The 26,319-nt window shown below is 41.5% G+C and overlaps 1 protein-coding gene across 2 annotated transcripts in view; it reads right to left on the reverse strand.

Moving 5' to 3' along the window:
• Positions 1-16,422: 16,422 nt before the first annotated feature.
• LOC139445567 (metabotropic glutamate receptor 3-like) overlaps positions 16,423-26,319 on the reverse strand; it is a 94,091-nt gene continuing 84,194 nt past the window's right edge. For both annotated transcript variants that reach the window (XM_071226724.1, XM_071226725.1), the window contains 2 exons: positions 24,991-25,174; positions 16,423-17,930 (listed from right to left, as the gene is read on the reverse strand). In XM_071226724.1, the coding sequence (XP_071082825.1) occupies positions 17,830-17,930; positions 24,991-25,174 (285 nt within the window). In that variant the 3' untranslated portion in view covers positions 16,423-17,829. The remainder of the gene's footprint in view (positions 17,931-24,990; positions 25,175-26,319) is intronic.

Consider the following 26,319-nt stretch of genomic DNA (forward strand, 5'->3'; position numbering starts at 1 on the left):
CCATGTACAGGACAGTGAGATTGGATGACGCAATGGATGAGGAAGACATTGTCAGCAGGTACAGGCTTAGTCTGGTGAAAGGCGGCGGGAATGTGTATTGATATACTCAACACGAACCAACCTGTAGTTACTGCGTCGCGCGATAGAACCCTATAGAATCAAGGACTGTTGCGATCACGTGTATTACCCATACCAGCACAAATGATGCCCTTAATCTAAACTAATGAGTATTTTGTAAGCTCGCTCTCTTGAAGGAGAGAAAATACAGAAACCTGAAAATCTATTAATGACGTAATCACGCAGTTTATAGACAAGGTATAGCGGTTGATTTAGCTACAGTCTATACAAAGCGTCTAACTAGAGACTGGAGGTAGACGTGATGGAAACAGACCTGGCTATTTTGATAGATCGCATTTACACTACGTAATCACTTTCTAAGCGAAAACATATATCACTTTGGTAAATCTGATTTTATTCCTGTGAACATTTACAGCTTTTCCGAAAATAATAAAAATGATAAACACAATAGCTCATGTTCTAAAGGATCGTTGTCAGCATGATAGGGTATAGGGTTGAGCAGTGCATGTTAGTTCTGATTAAAGGATGCCGAAGGTCTTGGCTCGTTTCCCAACATGGGTACAATGTGTGGACCCTATTCTCGGCGACCTTCGTTGGGATGTGGATTGGGTATTTCGAAAACCTGCACCTAACCATAATTAATAACATTCACTTGTCAGTAATATCAATATAAAAAGGGTGCCACACAGCATGTGTAAATCATTGCAGTGTTTATCAAAGGACTTGTGATGACATCTACAGTAACCATCTCATCGACCCATGCATTGAACTCGCATACATACGTACACTGTAGCTCCTTATATAACATAAACCTCCAATTCCAAAAGGCAAACGGTATTACACATCACTATCAGTATGTATGCAAGGGACAAGAAGTCTGCAAGGTTCCCTCAACCAGTCATATCGTCTCCAGTGATCTGTCAAAGGGCAGCTAATCCTTCTAAGATGTATTTTGTGCAAGTAAGATTTTACCAGATCTGTCGTTTTTATACTCGCTCGTGTTCTTACAACGCTTTCGGTGTAATTCGACTGTAAACGAGCCAAAAGGTCAACCCTCTGACATTCCTTCATCAACAACACTTTCCATCATCAGACAGCAGCAGGGCTGGATTACCCTCCCTCCCTAATCCTTCACAGCTGACACATGTAAGCTCTAATTCCCGTTATAAATGTCCTGATAGCATACAAACTGCGCCATACACGCCTCTTTGCTATACGTCAGTGCAGCAAGAAATAAGCACCCATTTAGAATGACACGGGGTCAAGTTAAGGAAACTTTTATACCATGGTTAATATACAGTTACATCACTGCCATTACAATGACATTGTATCAGATATGACTGGCTGCCATGAAGTACATATTGCTAACCTTTGTATCAGTTATTGATTGGCTGGCAAGGACACAGAGTTTACCATTCAAGGTCAAGGGTCGTGACACATTCTCGAGTGACCGCCCCTTTAACATACGTCTTTAAGTTACATGACGTAAAATGTCAGAAGGTAATCAGATTTATTGGTGTCTCTGTAATCAAATCTTTCGCACCCAGGCAGTTATTACAGATGGGGTCTGTGGCAGACAAATAGATGGCGCTGAAACGTGAGCAGCTGAAGCACTCTAACTTTTATCGAAACACAAGATGTGATCCTGTCGACCAATTCGGCACGAATTGGGGACCAGCGGTCCACGTGATGTTGACAATGTATGTACAAGGTCATGTCCATGTTGAGACACTTATTACCTCCTTGTGAAGACCATTCCCCGTGCCGCTACAATGCCAAGATTGATCATCCGCTGCCGCACTCAGTGTTTGTGAAGAGCGGATATGAGTAACTTTTCAACAACTTGACTGAAGATGTACACGTTGTATGGACAATCGATGTATAGGAGCTCCAGACGTGCCTGACTCGGTCTCCCCTCCGATTAATCAGCGTCCGATGCGTTCATCCCCCCTATGTCCTGGACTAATCATTGACCGGATCCATATGGCCAGATGGACCCTTCCCTGCCCGTGCCGTCTGCTTCATCTCTGCATTGTTCACGCATGTTTTGAATTCCTCCACAGACCTTTGTTCTGTACGGGTAAATATTTTCCCGCCTGAAGGATACTTGGTGAAGCACGAGGGTGAACTCAACTTGTTTTGTTCTTGGTCTAGGGAATTGGAGAGTTCCTGGGGGCGGCGGAGCTTTTTCCAGAATAGGTGTCATTTATAAACGCAAAAGTACTCAGCAAAATACATGAGTCCATAAACCTGCAGAACAAAGAGGGGAACTTTTGCAAGTGTTATTTTAGCGTCTCTTGAAGTCGCAATCCCATTTCGTCCTCCCGTGACTTGTTTTTCGATGTATAACTATACTGGACTGTCCAGTTGAAATGTTTTAGAAAATTAGTAATCATTCTTGCAAGCCATTTCTTGTGTGTACCGTGCACGTGCTTAATTATATCACTTTCATTCCTGGAATCTTGTAATCAGTTCATTTAAGTCCAGAAAATCGTTATTCATCATTGGACACGTGTCATTCAACATGGTGTTTATCATCTGCACTCGCACCGGATGACGCTGAACAGCATCCTATATCAAAGTTTGCATTGACAAGTCACGTAAATGGCATTATCACTGATTGCCTTGATCTTTTTAAAATTATTTCAGGGTCCTATTTTGTTCATTGAACATTGAGTACTTCTGTGTCTGCACTGCGTTGAACCACAACGACATAATACTAGCTTTGCATAGACTTCAATATTAATCCATGTTTATCACTGATGATTCCATGCATATTCCATTCAAAATTATGGGTTTTACACAGCTTGAAGCCAATGTTACAATTGTCTTCTCGTCGCTAAAATGGACTGGTAAACCAGCCTCGACCATGTACACGTGTCTTCGTAACGTTAGAGTCGAACTGATAAATACTATTCACGGATGGAGAATGTGTCTTTAGCCAGACACTTTAAAACCAGACTGATAGATAGACGACGTCCTCGGACTGTGTATCTACTCGTTAGAACCAGACTGATAGATAGACGACGTCCTCGGACTGTGTATCTACTCGTTAGAACCAGACTGATAGATAGACGATGTCCTCGGACTGCGTATCTACTCGTTAGAACCAGACTGATAGATAGACGATGTCCTCGGACTGCGTATCTACTCGTTAGAACCAGACTGATAGATAGACGACGTCCTCGGACTGTGTATCTACTCGTTAGAACCAGACTGATAGATAGACGACGTCCTCGGACTGTGTATCTACTCGTTAGAACCAGACTGATAGATAGACGACGTCCTCGGACTGTGTATCTACTCGTTAGAACCAGACTGATAGATAGACGATGTCCTCGGACTGTGTATCTACTCGTCAGAACCAGACTGATAGATAGACGATGTCCTCGGACTGTGTATCTACTCGTTAGAACCAGACTGATAGATAGACGACGTCCTCGGACTGTGTATCTACTCGTTAGAACCAGACTGATAGATATTCTACGTTCCTTGACTGTGTATCTACTCGTTAGAACCAGACTGATAGATGTTCTACGTTCCTTGACTGTGTATCTACTCGTTAGAACCAGACTGATAGATGTTCTACGTTCCTTGACTGTGTATCTACTCGTCAGAACCAGACTGATAGATAGTCTACGTCCTTTGACTGTGTATCTACTCGTTAGAACCAGACTGATAGATAGTCTACTCGTTAGAACCAGACTGATAGATATTATACGTCCCTTGACTGTGTATCTACTCGCTAGAACCAGACCGATAGATGTTCTACGTCCTTTGACTGTGTATCTACTCGTCAGAACCAGACTGATAGATATTCTACGTTCCTTGACTGTGTATCTACTCGTTGGAACCAGACTGATAGATAGTCTACTCGTTAGAACCAGACTGATAGATGTTCTACGTCCCTTGACTGTGTATCTACTCGTTAGAACCAGACTGATAGATGTTCTACGTTCCTTGACTGTGTATCTACTCGTTAGAACCAGACTGATAGATAGTCTACTCGTTAGAACCAGACTGATAGATATTATACGTCCCTTGACTGTGTATCTACTCGTTACAACCAGACTGATAGATGTTCTACGTCCCTTGACTATGTGTCTATTTAACATTGGATTCAGAGTGATAGATAGTCTCCGTCCTTTGACTGCGTATCTGATTCGCTTAAGAGCCACACTAATAGATGTTCTCCGTCCTTTCAACTATGTGTCTACTCAGCAATACAAGATCACTTCAGTCGATGTTACGTGTGTCAGAATGTTAGCACTCATATACACATTTGACGCGTTTGTTCTCATATCCCTATACTCAGGATCCCAAAGTAAATATGTATACACTCACGTAAGTCATAATATTAGAAGGCCTAGTGTATTTTATGTAGAATGGCAATATTTGCCGCGAATCAAGTCCCTGCTATCGGTTATCAATTTTGATAGCAATTTGTTCAGTTGAAACCTTTAAATGGCATTCAATATTTCAAATGAAACCATTTGCTAGGGGGACTCTCTGGTTGGTAAATATTTCACTATTTTGACATTCAGAACTTTGAAAAGTTTACCATGCGGCGTGAGTTACGGGTCGATTGTAGAAAGTGATTTTGCGTGATCCAAATTTGGCAAATGCTAACATCTTCCCCGTTCCTTTCAGGATTTGAAAAGGGGCACTCGGAGAGGACCATGTCCATGTAAAATAGAAGCGTGTACATCGACCGTTCCGCCGGATTATTTACCGAAAGCCTTTTAGCCAGAGAGATTGATCTTCAATGGGCCTATTGATGCCTAGGGGATGTACAGGGCAACTTGTGAAAGGCCTCGATGAACGAGAAGCATGGATTTTCCATTTACAGCCGATCAATGTAACTTGTGTCCGTTTATCAACCTTTCCATGGACGAAGGAGGGATATTAAGGCCAGCTAATTCCCTTTCACATGCCTTGAAATCCTTTGTCCAGAACCGTACCGATTATCAACTGGTGTAAAATTCGTTGATGCTCAAATCCACGAAAACGTTTTCGTAGCCTCGGTCGGTTAGCCTCCATTGGGGCTTGTCCGATAGTGCGTTTGATAACATTAAGGGGTTATTGGGATGTTTATTCACTATTACTCCCAGTACTCGTTTTTCTAGGATCATTTCCCTAACCCATGTTTCTGTACCATAATTACCCCGTATTCTTTCATCTGTTTGATGTTTCTTACAGGAGTCGCAGAAGGTCCCCTGTACAATGCAACGCTGGGTTTAAGCCATTTACTGAGACACTTTCTGCACAAGAAGTGATATCAGGGCCAATGTGTTAAAAAAGTTAAATTTCTCGCTGCATTTAAAAATTCTGCGATCAATTCCCATGAGGGAATTGTCAGGGGAAACAGAAAATATTCCGTGTTCAGGCAATGCGAACGGCCAGTTGATAATTTTATTCGCTTTATAACAATCCGCCTCATGAGACTATCCAACAAGTCGTCAATTTATGAAAATCCTGAGAACAATGTATATATATATACGTTCAATCATTCTTAGAGTAACTGATGCTCTGGAAATTTGAAATAATCAAATCTGCAGCCTTGCTCTTGGACGTTTTTCTATATAAAACACTAAATAACTCCTTCGAAAGTCTAACTGCTATGGGGAATTTCAACGCACAGAAAAGATTGGATTTGTGCAAAAATGAATAAAAAATGTGAAAATACAGAACCGATACTTCCTGGACAAGGGAGGTTGCCTTGGCTATCGACCAATTCTAGTTCATGTTTCCTCTTGTGGAAGCAGCGATATTTGTGCCTCTCAGAGAACATTGAGCCCACTCCTATCATGTCATAACAGTAGAAGAGGAATGAAGCTTCCATCAATATTTTGATCGGCGATATTGCAAAGGTAAATGCAGTGAGAAGCTAATCAAATACGCCACCCTCATCAGCCTCGACAAATGAAAGATGCATTCTATATGGATGAGCACTGGGAAAGACTTGTCAATATGTTGGCTGGTCTTGTTAATTAGGCCGACCTGTCCATCCTCATTCCGACGCTAATATTCCTTAGTGGCGTGCCAATTAATTTGTCACACTGCATGCGTTAAGGTAGCGTGGCTCCCATAAAGTACTGTAACACTTTATGAAAGACGAATGATTTACACAGCGTGGAAATGAATGATTGATTTAGAATTTTGATAATGGTTTGATGGAGTGGCATGTTTATTTTTCATTCATGAGGCAATAAAAATAATGCATCAAGTAGCTATCAGGCGACCGTCTTTGAAATTATATATGTGAATTAAATCACCGTCATATTTGGATTTCATAATGATCTCGCATTTGATACCACTGGAGGCGCGATTGTTCTTTAAAACTACAGCATTGATTCAACGATTTCCAGAGAAGTAATGGCATTCGTTAAACAAACATTCCTTTAAATATAACTCTGTTAAGCCCCTATTGGCGCCTATAAAACATGTAGGGAAAATGATCAGTGTCGACCCCCTAAAGTCAATAATCACGAGAGGGGGATTGTCACATTGTGGTAGAGGTGTGTTATTTCTGCTGTCTGGTTCTGATGTTGGGTCCTGAGAAGGTAAAATTACCTAGAGGTCACAATACTCATCAACTGTTTCAGTCATAGTCTGTCTGGAAATGGAATGGCATCCACTTTGGGATCTACGACTAACTATTTTCCTAAGAATTGGCTGCATTGTACTCTGCCCAGCAATCAATTGTTTTTGCATAGTGACGGTGCTGTACGTCAAAACACTTTCCCAGTCAATTACTAAAAACAAACAGTGTTTGATCTATATTTTAAGAACATTTGTCGAACCTGTCTCTTAAATGACCTTCATTGCTTCCGTCTTTTCTTTCAAGGTAGTATATACACTACTTCTATGTCCTTCGTGTATTCCTGGCAGTGACGTAGACTAATCTTTGAGTAGATGAATTGGTATGATCATTCTGCAGATGACACATAAACTCCACAGTCAGAAATATTCAAGCTACAGGAAAACTGTCTGTAAATAAACCAGTGACTGACATCCTGGGCATCGATCAACGCAATTGGGATACGATGACTTGCGTCAACCAAGTCAGCGAACCTGACCAGCCGATCGCCTTGTACGTCAAGCATGAGCTGCTGAAGACGATTTCCTACCCGGATCATCACGATAGGGGTCGCAGAAACAATTACTTCAATTCAGAATTCAATGACGTCATGACACGCTGGATGACGTCATCTGCTGTCTCACACAGCAATCATTTAAAGTAGTCCTATGTGTTTCTCTAAGCACAATGAGACATTATATCGGATGAAATATGCATATATTTTAAAAAACATATTATATGACCAGTCTGTTGGTTTAACCACATGGTCAGTGGTTCATGAATACATATATCAAATAGAATGTTTTTCTGTCCGTTTGTTTCCTCAACTACAATTCAACTGCATAGACATCGGTGAAGCAACGCGCCCCTTCTACACACCACGGCCCTATTGATTATGAACATCTTTCTCACTGTTACAACGTCACTGTCAGACCGCTTTCATAGTCAACGGTTGCCATTTTGCTCTCCTACACTGAGAGCTATTTAAAGGGACATAACTCCCTAAACAAAAATGACTTAGTGTGCCATTTGATCCTGAAATGGTTGGAACACGCGAATGATTGACGGGATTCAATTACGATCGAGTTCCTCGGAAGGTTTCTAGTAGTTGCACGCTCGGTCACACGACATTCAACAATCTAGGTCCCACACCAAACGCCCAGAACTTCTGTACTACCTATTCATTCATCTCATGGTGATAGAACCAATATTCTTCGAGATGTTTTCCAACTGGCATTAGTAATTACTCTTTGCATCATGGCTTATTAAGTTCTTCGTAAGTGCCACTTCAGGCCACTGGTCCTCAACATTGGCACTGGCGTACAATATTAACAGTGCAAGTCAAGGATTCAGTCCCTCAACTTCAACTCAGCTGGTATGGTTGAAAGCCTTAGAAACCAATTTGTAAAGAGTGTGTTTCGTTTCTGTTGAACGCTGTTCGATGACATGCCCACTACGAGGGACATTTTCCTCACGCCTATACTGCTAAGATCATATCACTGACGGTATAAAAAGGTTCCACGTTAGAAATCTATTCTTTATCAACCGACGTCAGGATTTTAGGCATCAGTTTGATTACATATAGGACAACATCCTCATCAATTGTGATACTCTCATTTCTCTTGACATTTCTTATACTAGATACATTAGCGTATTGACTACCAGAAAAAAATATCTTGATGTGTCAAGCGTCACATCCAACTATCCGACGTGTAACCTTTCAGAAAGTATTGATTTCACCTCTAAGAATTCGAAAAAGAATTATATTTTGAGAATATTATTCTTTGTTATCAAAATCAATTATGTAAAATTGGTTAAATCATTTGGCAATGACGTCTTCATGTCATCATTTCATAAGGTGACTCACTACATGTAATGCCCTTTGAAAAACTAATTCACTAGAAAAGACTTTATGACCCCTGGAAAATTAATTTGATTAAATTGTTATGAAAAGGTTTTGGATGTTCTAGTAAGTATACTCTGATATCTTTACGTATATAATTCTAGGTGTCTCTGTCACTTCCTACATTGCTTGAAGTTATTGAGCAATCAGAATATGTCGCTATTTTCCTTATCAATATTTTATCAAAACCTAACGAATTTTGACTTCATCTTTTTTAAGCCAGACAACTCCCTTTTGTTCCATGGAATATTTTTATGCACGCCGTTTCATTTCCTCTTTCCGGCCTGTGGCGACATCAGTAGCTCTATCAAAAAGCGCTCTTTGATACAATAATCTGTTTCTTATTAATTTGGGACATCTCTTCAGCAGGAAATTAAGCGCTTTGAAATGAGAAGGCAGTTCAGAAGACTAGACTTTGATGTCATGAGCTGTCGTGAAGATTGTGCGCATCTCTCCCTCGACACGGAAACGATGGACCGTCTGAAAGGCGACAGGTAGCATAGATTAAATAGAACATCTCCCATCAAGACTAATTCAGGTAACGGTGACGATCTGAGACATTAAAACACATAAAGAGAGTCAATCAGACACATATGATTGACATGACAATATGACTATACAACGTAAATGTATAAAGCAGAAACTACGAATTAATGATTATAGATCGATGGTTTGTTTTCCGAAAGGCTGATAAGGTTGACTGGGATTTTCATTTTTTACATATCACGTTTTACGTTTTCTTTGTGCCTAACAGGGATATCAGTTATTCACTCAATAATATTATGCATTATTCATGTACTTTGGCATTCATTTGATGTGACGTAAAATTTGTAATCTGACGTTTTTTAGTAATCTTTGTCGTCCCTGTGTAACGCAAGGTATCAACACATATTTTAACCTTACGTTTTTCACATTACGGTTCAGATTATGAAAGAAAAAAGTATGGAGGGTCGACTGGAAAATGTAACATAAATATTAGAATGGTCATAACATGGACGTACACGCTCGTGTATGCTACAATGCAGCCCGATGTAACCTAAACGCCTGTCCCATAAATAACAATACGTTCCTCTACAATGCCGCTTCGTGCAACCAATACGCCTGTCTACCACTCAGTCCCATACATAACAATACGCTCCTCTACAATGCCGCAGAGCGATACGCTGCTCTGCAATGCCGCTTTGTGCAACCAATACGCCTGTTTACCATACAATACGCCCCTCTGCAATGCCGCTTTGTGCAACCAATACGTCTGTGTACAACATATCCCTGAAAACAGCAATACGCTCATCTGCAATGCTGCTTTGTGCAACCAATACGTCTGTTTACCATGCAGTCTCGTATATATCAATACGCTGCTCTGCAATGCCGCTTTGTGCAACCAATACGTCTGCCTACCATGCAGTCTGGCACATAGCAATACGCTCCTCTACTATATATAGTGATGGTTCGTAGTCTTGTACCAACATACTGATGTACATTCCTTTATTGTACAGCACCGAGCACCCCCCTGTACAATACAACTCTCTACACACCAATACTCTCCTCACACATCACTACAATACGACCCTGTACACAACAATACGACCCTGTACACTACAACCCTTTTCATCCCTATTATGCTCTATAATACATGTTACAGGCTAATACATAATATTCGCTTGTAAGTAGAACCACACGCACTTTTTCAGTTCTGGGAGACGATGCCGCTGGAATAATTACCATAGCACCCAAGTGATCAAACATAACACCAACCCTTGTGAATCCGCAATAGATGCCAGGATTCAGCTTACGACCCTATGCTTAACGCCCTGTGTTACTGAACTTCTCTCTACTTACATTTGAACCTGTTCGCAGCTTTAGAAAACTGACCGCCTCCGTGATCCAGTGGTCGAGCGTCCGCCCGGAAAACGCAAGGTTCGGGGTTCGATCTCCGGCCGCGTCATACCAAAAGACGTTCAAAGATGGTACTTGTTGTTACCCTGTCTGGCGCTGGTCATTAAGCGTCTAAAACAATGACTGGGCTGCTCGGAGACTGCGGCATGGTATCTGAGTGGGCGAGCTCTATAAAATCGGCACTAGTCCGGACTAGAACAAGCAGCCACACAAAAGACACACGTTCAAGCACTTCGCTATATAAGTGCAACAATGTTAGACGCGACCTCACCTTACGTTAGAAAATCAGAACATTGTGTCTTTCCTTCGTGCAAAGGTGAAACAGTTTGGTTAAAAATCGTTTCGGGTTGCGGAGCCTACATTGCGGAACCAACTCTTCTTTGGGAATGCTCCATCCCAGGACTCTTTTACATCCACGCCAAAACCCATCTATTCCAGCTATCTTACACATCTCAACTTCAATAGTGTCCATAGTTCTCATCAATCCACAGTCATCATCTAGCCATTAACCATATGTATATATTTTTTTACATTGGAACATTGTAGCTCTAGTATAAGTAGTAGCTGTAGTAGTAATAGTGCTAGTGGTGGTAGTAGTAGTAGTAGTAGTAGTACTAGTGGTAGTACTAGAAGTGGTAGTGGTGATAGTGGTAGTAGTGGTGATAGTGGTTGTAGTAGTAGTAGTGGTAGTGGTAGTAGTGGTGGAAGTGGTAGTGATAGTGATAGTGGTAATGGTAGTGGTGGTAGTGGTAGTGGTAGTGGTGGTAGTAGCAGTAGTAGTGGTTATAGTGGTTGTAGTAGTAGTAGTGGTAGTGGTAGTAGTGGTGGTAGTGGTAGTAGTAGTGGTAGTTTTGGTAGTGGAAGTGGTGGTAGTGGTAGTGGTAGTGGTAGCAGTAGTAGTAGTAGTGGTGATAGTGGCTGTAGTAGTAGTAGTGGTAGTAGTGGTAGGTAGTGGTAGTGGTGGTAGTGTTAGTGGTAGTGGTAGTAGTGGTGGTAGTGGTAGTGGTGGTAGTGGTGGTAGTGGTGGTAGTGGTAGTGGTAGTGGTAGTGGTGGTAGTAGTAGAAGTAGTAGTAGTAGTAGTAGTGGTGATAGTGGTAGTGGTAGTAGTAGTAGTAGTGGTGATAGTGGTTGTAGTAGTAGTAGTGGTAGTAGTGGTAGTGGTGGTAGTGGTAGTGGTAGTGGTAGTGGTAGTGGTAGTGGTGGTAGTGGTAGTGGTAGTGGTAGTGGTAGTAGTGGTGGTAGTGGTAGTGGTGGTAGTGGTAGTGGTAGTGGTGGTAGTAGTAGTAGTAGTAGTAGTAGTAGTAGTAGTAGTGGTGATAGTGGTTGTAGTAGTAGTAGTGGTAGTGGTAGTAGTGGTGGTAGTGGTAGTGATAGTGATAGTGGTAATGGTAGTGGTGGTAGTGGTAGTGGTAGTGGTGGTAGTAGCAGTAGTAGTGGTTATCGTGGTTGTAGTAGTAGTAGTGGTAGTGGTAGTAGTGGTGGTAGTGGTAGTAGTAGTGGTAGTATTGGTAGTGGAAGTGGAGGTAGTGGTAGTGGTAGTGGTAGCAGTAGTAGTAGTAGTGGTGATAGTGGTAGGTAGTGGTAGTGGTGGTAGTGGTAGTAGTGGTGGTAGTGGTGGTAGTGGTAGTGGTGGTAGTAGTAGAAGTAGTAGTAGTAGTAGAAGTGGTGATAGTGGTAGTGGTAGTAGTAGTAGTAGTAGTGGTGATAGTGGTTGTAGTAGTAGTAGTGGTAGTTGCAGTAGTGGTGGTAGTGGTAGTGGTAGTGGTGGTAGGAGTGGTAGTGGCAGTGGCAGTGGCAGTGGTAGTAGTAGTAGTAGTAGTAGTAGTAGTAGTAGTACTAGTAGTGGTAGTAGTAGTAGTGGTGATAGTGGTTGTGGTAGTAGTAGTGGTAGTGGTAGTAGTGGTGGTAGTGGTAGTGGTAGTGGTAGTAGTGGTGATAGTGGTTGTAGTAGTAGTAGTGGTAGTGGTAGTAGTAGTAGTAGTAGTAGTAGTAGTGGTAGTACTAGTAGTGGTAGTAGTAGTAGTGGTGATAGTGGTTGTGGTAGTAGTAGTGGTTGTGGTAGTAGTGGCTGTAGTAGTTGTAGTGGTAGTGGTAGTAGTGGTGGTAGTGGTTGTGGTGGTAGTGGTAGTGGTGGAAGTAGTAGTAGTAGTAGTAGTAGTAGTAGTGGTGATAGTGGTTGTAGTAGTAGTAGTGGTAGTGGTAGTTGTGGTGGTAGTGGTAGTGGTAGTTTTGGTAGTGGTAGTGGTAGTGGTAGTAGTGGTGATAGTGGCTGTAGTAGTAGTAGTGGTAGTTGCAGTAGTGGTGGTAGTGGTAGTGGTAGTGGTGGTAGTAGTGGTAGTGGCAGTGGCAGTGGTAGTAGTAGTGGTAGTAGTAGTAGTGGTAGTAGTGGTGATAGTGGCTGAAGTAGTAGTAGTGGTAGTGGTAGTAGTGGTAGTGGTAGTGGTAGTGGTAGTAGTGGTGATAGTGGTTGTAGTAGTAGTAGTGGTAGTGGTAGTTGTGGTGGTAGTGGTAGTGGTAGTTTTGGTAGTGGTAGTGGTAGTGGTAGTAGTGGTGATAGTGGCTGTAGTAGTAGTAGTGGTAGTGGTAGTAGTGGTGGTAGTGGTAGTAGTGGTAGTGTTATTGCTGGTAGTAGTAGTAGTAGTTGTAGTAGTAGTAGTAGTAGTAGTGGTGATAGTGGTTGTAGTAGTAGTAGTGGTAGTGGTAGTGGTAGTAGTGGTGGTAGTGGTAGTGGTAGTAGTGGTGGTAGTGGTAGTGGTAGTGGTAGTGGTGGTAGTGGTAGTAGTGGGAGTAGTGGGACTAGTGTGTAGTGAATGTACCAGACCAATCAGTCTCCGTGACTATGTGCCGCTATCATAGAGCCTCCGTGACAATTTACTCGATCATATTGTATCCATGACAATGTACCCAATGACATGATCATACGTCACACAGTTAGTATGACAGTGCACACACGCTTACACTTTACAAGACAATGATCATAAGTTTGCAGGTTGCGCTTTAGAATGATCCGGTCACAAAGATACTTCATATATTGACCTGCTCTATTGGGTCGTACAGAAAGTCTAATAATAGACGCTGCCATACAGTCGAATAGACAGACAATGGACTCTGTCATATCTGTCAGTCAATTTGCATGTAATAAGTGGAACACTTTCCATGCTTACGGGTTGCACTTGAACCAACTACACAACCAGGCAGCATATTTCGGCAAGCATCAATATGACTTGGTATTTTCCCTTGATGGAAATGGACAACATTAGCTACCGCGCCATCATAAAATATCTCCAACAGCTATCCATGGTGACATGGTATCAACTTAAGAATACGATCCTTCCTTTGCTATTGTTCAGAGGTGGGTAGTGGAGTTCAAGAGAGGAAGAGAGGGGGCCATATATGATCCAAGACCAGGAAGACCTTCAACTGCCACCATTAAGTGAGTGAGTGAGTGAGTGAATATGGTTTTACGCCGCTTTTAGAAATATTCCAGCAATATCACGGCGGGGGACACCCGAAATGGGCTTCACACATTGTGCCCATGTCGGGAATCGAACCCGGGTCTTCGGTGTGACGAGCGAACGCTTTAACCACTAGGCTACCCGACCGCCCCGCCACCATTAAGTCACATGTTAATCAAATACATGATATGGGTTTTTTATGAGTCACGATTCAGCACACGTCACATAAGCAATACAGTAGACATATTTCATGAGAAAGTTGAGAACATTCTGAGAAATGAACCGAGAATGACAAAAGGTGTGAGCATGCTAGGTGTCAAGGCTTCTGATACCTGATCAGAAACCCCAGGTTTATCATTTCTCGCGAGAGGTTACGTCGTTTGAAGAAGGCGCAGCTTCTTTTGTTGATAGATTGTAACCATGGATGAGTCTTGCGTGCACCACCATCGACCCAAGACTAAGCAACAGTCAAAGTAGTAGGAACATCTAACGTCTCCTACGAAGAAGTCTAAGTATGTTCCATCAGCAGGATGATATCTTCGGTTTCTGGGATTGCAATGAAGTCCTACTGATGGACTACCTCCCGATCGTTCCTCACATGAATGACCAATATTTTCCCAATCTCCAGGTAGTATTAACACTTAAAGTCGTGGCAAGCTTACTACAGGGGCGTTGTTCCACCAGAATACTTCACCTGTGTACAGGTCCATTGCACTGCATGGCTGTGTCTTTGAACTCATTGAACGTCCTGTGTATCTACATGTACCAGCTTTGGCACTGTCAGGTTTCTACCTCTTCCCAAACTTAACGACAAAACTGTCTGATGATGTCATTTCTGGCAGAAGTGAGTGGACCACGGAGGGGGATATGTTGAAAATGCATTAACAACCAACTCCATCAACCTTTCAGCCCCCTCTGGAAAAAGCCCACTGACTTGATCGTGGGGCCAGGCTCGGTGACTTTTTGAAAGCGTTTTATTGTCCACCGACGTCCTTACCGATGCTGTTCATAACATCAACCACTGGTTTGTCTAAACCAGATTCATGTATTAACAGGCCGACATCATACAGGGAGAATATTGCTGAGAGCGGCGTTAAAAAACAACTACATCAAACAAATTCTGTATTCTCTATGGATCGGTACAACAGTGCTATGCACACCCGTTTCACCTGAAGCCATTAAACGTAACGGTGACGCTTTTTATAGCGTGTCATTGCACCACAACGTCGTGACTTTGATGCTGTTCATAATATCAATCATTGGTTTGTCTGGTCCGGATTCGTCTATTTACAGGACGCCTTCATACAACAAGAATAGCGTTATACAAACAAGCAAAGTTTTCTCCTCTACGTGACAATGGTCGTCAGACTCACAGCGTGACCGGTACGACCAGTTAAGCACACAAGTTTCTCGAAAACCTGATGCCATTAAATGTAACGGTGTAGTAGCCTGTGTTCATATGTTCTTTCATTCTGTTTTGTGGATGTTGCTCCTCTTCCGTTGACAGGAACGTTAACATAAACAGTATAATGTGGGTCATTTCTCTTAAATAACACAATCGGATGTATATTTTTTTACTTTATTAATTTAAGTATACGCGCTTATGTGGTCCGATTTTATATCAGTGTTCAAGAAAGATATCCTTTCTATCGTGTTGGAAGTATAACATAGAGCAGCAACGCTGCTGGCTTTACTTATTACGAAGCCAGCTGCTGTGTTGGAAACATTGGTACCCCAAGGAGAATGACGAACAGAGTAAAAAAAGAAACACCCAACTAAACGTTGAAACTAATAACAATGTGGACTAACACCAACCAGCCACACACAGGAAGTTAGGCCATGTGGGAACTTGTAGGTTAATAACTACTAGGAATTATTTTCTGTTAGGCAATTCGAGAATTTTTTGTGATGTCGGTTGGCCATAATGAATATGGGCTGATGACCTCATCGACACACACATATGTCCTCTCTGCACTGGGAGTGAAAGAACATACACAACGATATGTTTCTGTCTTTCTTGGCGTTCGTATGTTATTGGTTTAGTTGGGATTATACAGTCATGATTAAGTCGGAATTGTGCAGACGACTCTGCCTTCAGCTGAGATGGCTTGTGGATATGGGAATGGTTGAATTGCTTTTTTTTCACAATAACTACACAAACCCACGATCCACTCACGGTATTGCGGTCTCAGCTTTAAATATATTTTTTCGGTTTGGATGGATTTACGATTATGTCAGAGCACTATATATACAATCATAAATAATGTTAATGCGAGATTAATGAGATTACAAGAAACCAACATGTGTAGATTTCAAGGTACGTTTCTTATTTTCTTTGACATAAATGTCAGAATGCCTCAAATAAATGTAGCATCGACGTACATGTAGTCATTGGCACGGACATGTGGTTAGTCATCCTTCCAAACGAAACCTCTGACATCTTGCGGATGGAATATCATTTTCGTCAGCATACCAAGACAAAACACCATTCTAGGACTTATCTGTTTACTTCGTGTCAAATATGGAACACAAAAATACAATAAATGATTGTTCGCCCATTTTGTACGGAGATAATCACATGATATTAGCACCAAGTGACCGTGAAATAGCACTGTGGCGCCAGTGAACTAGCTTCGAACACAACACTGAACGTCTACCGTGTTGGACTTCTACCTGGTCTCTTGTGCTAAGCAGCGGGAGGTTTCTCATACTGTGGTTGTTGACGGTGCCATGACTATGGCAACGGTACTAAGGGGAACTAGCAGGTGGCCACAGTACACGTGTGCATACTGACTATGAGGAGGGCATATATACACACCTTAACTCCACCAAACAACACAGTCCAACAACATTGGGCGTAGAATCCTTATGGTGTCGGTTATATTAATAATCGGAACAGAATACGAGTAGAAACACAGTACGATAATCTGTTTAGAGTTTAAAGTTTGACTTCGTGGCTTGTGTTTGAGTGCAACTGTACGTACACGGGGCTTCCGTAAGCATAGGGCAATGTCATTGTATGCAATGTATATCAACTCAATGTGCCAACAAGTGAGTAAGACAAATCTTAGCTGAAATAAAGGTATCAAATGACTTTATACCATCAATTCTGTAAAAAATTGTGAAGCTCACCAACATGTTTTTCATCACATAGAAATATGTCACAGATTCTAGCAAGTAACTTCACTGACAAATAATGTATGAAATCTCTATTTTCTTAGTGGCACTAATCCATCCCTCCTTGTAACACACCATAAAACTCACGCCTCACATTCAACGATATAAACTTAATACAACAATATAGATGTCACTTTACAAAACCTAACAAAACAATATATAATATTTTTTTACAATATCGTTGAAACATTAACAAGCTATGTACAATATGATAATGCCTTAAATGTCCGATATTCATAATTTACATAGTGTCTGAAACATTAAATCTCATGTGCTTGGTCCATATCAAAATATCATCTTATATGTTACGTGAAACAATATGAAAATACTATCATTAAATTATGTATTGACCGGTCCTGTATGTTCAACGTTCTGTAAGGGGTCACTTAGAACATTGAGCAATACGAAATGGTCAAGACATAAATAGAAATATAAAGGGTGTGATACATTACCCTAAGAGTGTCGAGAGGCAAATGTGTATAAACAGGTGAAAATGCTTAAGTGTTTTGCCGTTTTGTTAATTATTGCTGCACTACACTACGGAAATTGGATTTGCGTGAGGCTACGCTTAAGTCATCCACTCAAATGGTAAACATAACATCCTTTCTGCCATTTTACCATCCTCACGCAACACGCATATTGGCACTTTTATAACAATTTATCATCACTTCTCGCTTCCTACACACTTGGTTACCCAATCAAAATTAAGGAAAACATTTTGTCCGATACATATTTTGATTCAAAGCGAGGCAAGACTATCTCTGTCGGTTTCCGTTTCCGTCGTAGTCCCGGCGCCAAATCTCTGTTGCACGTTCAGTCGAATATGCTCCGATGATGGAGCTGAAAATGAAAGAAAAACATTCCAGATTAAGCACAAACATAAAACCGTGTTCTAATCACTATCCCTGAAAAACATAATCGGAAGTATTTGAATAGCTGTAATAACAACAAATACACGAATATTTATAACCACGTCGGTAATTAAGAGGGACTTTGTCCTGAAAACACGAGCCGCAATTCCAGAGGAAAGCACAGATAATCCGCCCGTACCGGACATCGTCTTACCACGTCATGGCCCCGATCAATATTGATGGCTGCGGCCTCAGCCCAGCCTTCTGAGCTTACAATCAATGGCCTAGGGGAAGTATGTTCTTTCTCAGAGGACAATATAGCTACCCAGACGAGGACAAGTCTGTGTCACTGTCAGCTTATAGCTATTAGGTGGGCGAGAGGTCGCCTAATATATATTTAGTCTGACATGTGTATACTCAAGGTTATAGTTAGGCTAAATGTATTCAAATTTTTTGCTTTTTATTCACGTTAGGAAGAACATTGCATCATCACCGAGTTAGCTACACGAACATTTCAGTTAAGGGTTCTTCTTTTGAGGACATGGAATGCTCTCTGTAAATAGTTACCGAAGTAATAGCACGGTAATAAATCGTACATATTTATAATTTAGATAAAGTAACAATTTCTTGATTACATTATTGTGCCGGGTATAATTAGCTTAAGAATGTACAACGTCAACAACAATGAAAAACACTCTCGATTCTATTGGGCGTAAAAGGCAAAATAGAGGTGACAACCACATAAATGGATCCCTGAAAATTAGTGATGACACCAGGTGTTCCATTTGAATAACAATATAAGTGTATGTAATCACACACCCGTCACATAACTAAACTGATTAAGGAAACCCCAACACACACACATACACACACATACTCTCTCTCTCTCTCTCTCTCTCTCTCTCTCTCTCTCTCACACACACACACACACAAGCACACACAATCTCACACACTCACAATCTCTCTCTCACACACACAGGTCACTCTACCTCACCAATCATTTTCCTTGTTACATTTTATAACCACTTAAATCAGCACTGTCCCGTTACATGTAACACACTACCTGCAACCAAGCAGCATCGGTGTCTTCGACTGTGATTTATGCGAAACTATGTGTAATACCGTCACGAAATGCCATCAACGCTACTAAAGCACACATCACGAGGTAATACACCAATCCACTTGTAGCAGGACGGAGTTAGTTTAAGCCTAAACTGAGATTAAATTACACTGAGATTAAGAATCTGAACCCGATATAAAGACGGATGAATGACGCTAACATGCTGGGAGTGGGTGTCATTTGTCCACTGAGATTATTCCATTAAATTGCTTTTACGAAAATGCATAAGACGCAATCTGAGTCATTCCTAGTTGCCATCTGTCATCTGCACTCCACAACAGGAAAGGGGTAAAAGGAGTGTGCTTAAACATGAGCTTCGTACTGGGTCTAAAGGCAACAAGGAATGTCACTTAGGGGTATGACAGCCCGACAGTAGGATTGTTAAATCGCTCAGCTACAGCGTCATGTACATTGCTCACCTTTTCGCTAACACCTGGTATCATCACTGTTTGATAGTGATTCATAAACACATGCTCATGATATAGTCGGAATCATACTATCGACTCTACTTTACCCAAAAATTTCTATTGAATATTATATTAATTGATTTACAGATAAACATAAAAAATGCAGCAAAAGGGTTTGGGTGATCCTGACACAATTAGGCTGGTTAGACTCATCATCAGCTCAGTGCCGTTCCTCCTCTACACGCAGCCCAGATGGGACTTCTCCCAGGAAACTCACCCTATTCAAACCCACCCAGAACTTTTCGTAGAATGTGAAGACTCTAACACTGTAACCTCATGCATCACCCAGATTGTTATCAGGTCTGTATCCTGGCAGCAAACCCGGGTACTCCCCCCATGTCAGTCAACAGATTGGGAGGTAACAAACCTAAGGCACCGAGAACAATGGGGCTTCGGACAACTTGGTACTTGGGATGCAAGCGTGACATTTCGAAAGCGAGGTCCGCATAATTGCCATGTTTTTCCTGAATCTTGTCAATCACATAAGTGTCAAAAGGGACAGAAAATTCAACGATATAAATGATTTCATTTGATTTATCAAAAAGGACAATATCAGGTTTGTTGGCCTGGATACGTCTGAGGCTATATACGGGCCTGTTCCAAAGAATTTGGCATTTATCATATTCCATGACGCCCACTACATATTCCGATTCGTACCATGGGTGGACCTCTGTGTCAAAACCACAAGCATGGCGAAGACGGTAATAAAATGATCGAGCCACCCCATATGCATCATGTCGCTTAAGATACGGTGTCTGTGCCAAAGCTGGGCATCCACTGACAATGTGTTGGACAGTCTCATTAAAGTCATTACATAATCTACATTTCATATTATTATTATTATTATTATCATTATTGTTGTTGTTGTTGTTGTTCTTCTTCTTAATGTCATACGTAATATAGGTGGAAAATATAATGTATTTTACAGCAAATGCTTTTTTTAATTCAAAAGAAAGTGTGGATTATACGCATGTAAATTAATTTATGGCTAATTATAGATAACATATATATGCCAAATGTACCTAGAGTGTAATTATGTTTCAGATTTTAGATTTTTAATTGTTTTCATGAAGTTCGTACATTAATCCCGTGCAATGCAATCATTTCCTGTACACGTGCATTGCGTCCAGGATGTACACATGCGTGTAGGAATCATTACAGGATTTGCATAATATGCCTATTATAATTGTAAAAAGTCAATGTGAATGCTGGTGGGGCTACATTATTATCACCCCGTCAATAGATTAGTGTACACTCGATTTTCATGCTCAGCTCCCTGGGTAGTATGGAACCCAATTCTGTGAAGCGCTAAAAGTTGCATTACCTGTCATCCTACCGCTGGGTGAACATATAATTTGGGGGAGACTGTTTTATCGATATGTTTTGAAAAATATGTTTGAGCATAGGAATTATTTCAAAATACAATTTTGACTGAACGCTTTCTTGACTAAGTGCAAGATTTACTTGAATGTCATGATAATATCAATATCTTAGATAGATGATTATACCGCGAGGCATACGCATGCATGTGTACACTATTGTCTGCACACAACGCAGCACAGGACTTCCTTGAGCAACAGAACACTTCAATACGGATGTAGTCAGAAAATATTCAGATGAACATTTCCAAAGTCTGGTGTCCAACAAAGACAGGAATATTTACTCCCGCATTGAGCAAGTATCGTAATCTTTTAATAGCACGACTGGTGAAGTATACAAGAATCCATGTTGACATTTATAGAATACATTCCTATTGTTAATAGCATTACGGTATGCATAGCTTCCCCCTTACCATCTACTAGTATAAAGAAATTCTAATAGATGACGATAGCAAAGTGATGTCCTGTGGAAACCTAGACAATAAAGTGTGTTCACTACCTTTGGGCACAATGCATCCCCAGTGTCTCTGCCATGCCAGTCTCTTTGACAACTCAGAAAGCTCAAATCGATTTCCTAAAACAACTGCCGCTTCAAATGTTGTTTTTCATCCACAGAGACAATGTAATTTGAAAGAGAATTTTAACCCTGACAACTAGTACGGGCAAATTGCTTCATGTTGCGACAAACTTGCTCTGAGTGGCATTTGTTTTACATTAATGTTTCAGCTCCCAGAGACGCGGGCCTAGAGTGTAAATACTACTGTTTCACGCTTATCTAATTATCCTCGTTAAAACGAAGTCTTTGTTGCTGTAGCCATTTTGCTGAGTCGTAAAAGGTTTGAGTGAAACTGAGAAACGTCTTTCCTTCATCTTAGGCAATATTGCCATCAGTGTGAATTAAATTGCAGGCCATCGTAACAGATTCGAAAACTAAATTCGTTTGGATTGAATACGGACGTTACATAAATGACAAATAGGTTTCCAATCCGCACTCCCTGGCAGTGACACAATGTATGCACGTCTTGAATGATTGCCAACACTTCGAATGATAACTTGCAAAAGATAATACAGTTAGAGTGACGGATTAAACATACATACATCAACGTACATCCCCTCCCAGCATTAACCGATTGTTCGTTTTGGATCTATTTAAGAAGCAAATACTATGCGCAATACGCGAGTTCTTTGATTCCAATAACAACCCCTCGAATACTCCCGGGACCGATAATTCCTAATATAGCATACATTAAATTCAATCTGTACTTATAACACTTCCACAAGCTCACTCAGTTTGTGTCAATTTCTTGGCCATAACTGTTAACCCTAATCCGTATAAGTGATCCCACTGGACTAATGCAAGTCAGATCTGCCATTATTACATGCGCATAGAGCCCTACCTGGGGAATTCCACTTATCTTTGAACTATTACTTAGCGTAAAATTGTAAAGCAAATTTGTAACTGTGAGTCTGAGAGTGAGTCCCTTGGGGACAACATCAAACACTGGGTCAACATGACATGTAACCTGATCGGACAGCCAGTATTGGAGACGACAATCCTAAATCCTAAACTGCTTTTGACGGCGTTCCACATACATGGCTTGAGTGGACGCCAGCACTGTTGCTGTCATAGACTGGTCTAACTGGGTTGTGTCCTCAAATTAGTTTAATGGAGGGCGATGCCTTATGTTATGTTCGCAAATACGTAACAATTTACTCGACAACTTCATGCAGATGATGGTTGGTACAACGTCATATGACATAAAAGGTGCAATTAGCGAGGGGGAATGCAGGATGCCATTTCGTAATCAAATCATTTACATGAATGCAACCTTTCAAGTGTTTTTAACCTTTTTGTTGTCTTCGCCCATACGTGAATGATGCATGCCTTCTTTGTTATGCAACATCAGTTCGGGGCAGCGTAAGAACATGCAGAAGGGTAGTTTTTACTCCACCTTATCTCATGTGACAACTCAATACCATAATTACAATTATAAGACACATAGGTTTATTTTTGTTTTAAATCCTTTCAAGTATGCTTAGCGACGAACGCGTTTTCATTAGCAATAATTGCAGGACTAGTTCTTAATACCTCCATTACAGAACGACATGTCTGGCAGAGAGCGGAACATTGATCTAAATCTTTCATTACATGTCCAAGACATCTTTCCAAATCGTTCTAGGGGCGATTGCAAAACTTAAACGGGATATATTGCGAAACAGGGATCATTGAAAGTATTTAAGAGTGACAACACTATTCACATTCCGCGACCGGCTAGATTGGAATCTTGGAACCGGTTTCCGCTCTGATGCAAAATTTAGAGACCCATTTTGTCTGAAATCAATACAAGAAATCCTTGCTGATGCTAGAAGCCCAGGAAGAGGCCGCATCTCCCTGGTATTGAACCGAATCAACACGAGGCCGGTATTATCTTCTTGGTCCAAATTACAGGGAATACCACACCGTTCTTATGTGTGTGAATACTACACAATTTTCTGTTATTATGCGTACAAAACTTCCCCCAAATTCAATGACTTGCCACAGAGAAGAATGTGTTTATGGAGAATATAATTTTCGATTCGGCAGAGAAGTGCCCCACGTCATTATTTGAGTATTTGAATTTCAAAGAGTTCAGATTGAAAAGATATTGATTTAGCTGTTCGAGGTGAAGCCGAAAATTGAAACTCATATTCAAACATGGCGAGCAGATTGATAAGTTGAAAACAGTATTATCGAATTAGATAGCTCTATTGAACTCTTAGTGAACGTAACCTTCTCAAATCCATGACAGTGATATAGCTTTTAAACTGTGTTATCACGGTTGGTCATAGATATGATGGTATTGTGCCATCATAGCACGGATTGGATTTTCTTAACGAAAATTAGGCCATGTGGTCTTGGTGCATTACCTTGTCCTTGAAATGTTAGGTACGTCTCATCTCCCTAGCATGAAGGTTCTATGTTATTCGAGTAACACATGCTTATATGATGGTGTATATGTGTGCTGTGTGGTGTCACAACTGTTTGGCAAAACGTTCACGTAACTTCAGTAAGGTATGTTGTCAGTACGAAGAGTACTGCACACAATATCGATTTATCTATTGAAAGTTTACAAAACCTGGCCCAAGAAGGCAGTTGTCTTGGGAACCATGATTTGAGGCAACAACTCATATGGAAATATTGATATTGATGTACCAAGATCTACATATACATCTACACCAGTACCAGCATCCGCACCGGCACCTACGCCTTTCTATATCAACATCAACAAATACAGGAACATTAACGTCAACATTTACTCGAGAATCTTCAACCATGTCAATACCTACAGCAACATGTACACAAACAGATTCACAAAAATCGATCACCAAATCACCAAAGTACACTTTCATAGAATCAACACTTACAGCTACCCATACACATATACATACATATACATATGCAAACAAACACACACACACACACACACACACACACACACACACACACACACACACACACCACACACAACCACCCACCCCACCCCATCCGCCCACCCACGCCCCCCACCGCCCCACCCCCACACCCACACCAATACCCACACCTACATCCACACCAACAGCCACGTCCATACTCCCACATACACCCACACCCACACTCACACTTACATACACCCATACAGACACTCACACCCAGACTTACATACACCCATACAAACACTCACACCCAGACTTACATACAGACATACACACACACACGAACACACAGACACACACACACATTACCATCAATACCCACACCTACACCAACACCCATGCCTACACCAACACCCAGACTAAAATACAATCACACCCACACCCACACTGCCATTCACACCAACAAATACACATACACCAACGCCTATGCCAACACCTTCACCTACTCTGACGCCAACACCTTAATCTACACTAGCATGAACATCTTAATCCTTATAGCAACAACAACTAATTAACATTATCATTGACGGTTTAATTTTCATTTGTATTATTTTCGCACTCATGTTTACAATCACATCTTAACACCAACAGGTGAGATCGAGAACACCAAGGTGTCCTAACTGTACATACCATAGTTGTTAGAGGTTCCCGTAGATCCGGTGGGCGCCATCTTGTAACTGGCAGAGTTCATGGTAAGTTTTCGAACATTCTTTTGTGGCTGGAAGACGATTATGTACACCTTTGGCAGAAACAGACAGAGCAAGGCAACCGTAGCACTTAGTGAGATAGACACGCACAACGTAGTGATCTGAATCTGGAAGAGAAGAAGATGCGGTTAGTTTAACAGGAACACACAAAACTAAACGTACATGAAATATTATCTTGTGTATAGCAGTCATCATAAAATCGAGTGTCACTACTTATGTAGCAAGGTGAATGCATGCACGCGTGTGTGTGTGTGGCTGCTTGTACTAGTCCGGACTAAATCCGATTTTATAGTGCTCGCCCACTGAGATACCATGCCGCAGTTTAATATGAATCTCCCATTCAGAGACAGTATACTGACTCCGAGCCGACCAGTACCTTTTTGGCCTCTTAATGACGAGCTCCAGACAGGGTAACAACAAGTACCATCTTTTAACGTCTTTTGGTATGACGCGGCCCGGGGATCGAACTCCGCACCTTCCGCTCTCCGGGTGAACGCTCTACCACTTGACCAAGGAGGCGGTCTGCTTGAGTTAAAAGCTAACACGAAGCGACCTTCCCCAACGCTCCACCCTACCTGCAAGGAGAAACTAGTAATCGTCCACACACCTTAACTACCTGCCAATGCTCTACGGGGAACGCACTAACAGTTTACCCACGCACCTCCTGTGAGATCGTTATGACCGTTAAACACCCAGCCCACTAGTCGAAACGCACGAATTGTTCACCTACCCCCACCTCTATAGTGAACGTAATGACTGTTGAACACCCAGTCCTCCACTCGAAACGCACGAATTGTTCACCTACCCCTACCTCTATAGTGAACATAATGACTCTCCGCGATCCATGGAGCACTCATAGTCCTTCACAGCGACCCCAGATCCACCAAACCATCTCCTTTAGGAACGTACTAACCGTTCACCTACCCCAACCTCCACGGAAAAGGCACTAATCGTTCACCTTCCCCACCCCCACCGGAAAGGCACTAATCGTCCACCCACTAACTACCTATTTGCATAATCTCCAACCTCCACTGGGAACGCATTAACCGTCAATCTATCCTACCTCCACTTGGAACGCATTAACCGTTCATCTAACCTCCTCAGCTGGGAACGCATTAGACGTCAATCTTTCCTCTCCCCTTAAGTTTAAAGAGAACTTTGCCATAGAAAACACAGCACGCATCGATCCAGATTTTAAAATATGACATGATTCGATTATACGATACGACACAAGTTGGAATTTTTGACATGG

Source organism: Haliotis cracherodii, unplaced genomic scaffold (genome assembly GCF_022045235.1).
Source record: "Haliotis cracherodii isolate W230 unplaced genomic scaffold, xgHalCrac1.p SCAF_6, whole genome shotgun sequence".
Lineage (NCBI taxonomy): Eukaryota > Metazoa > Mollusca > Gastropoda > Lepetellida > Haliotidae > Haliotis > Haliotis cracherodii.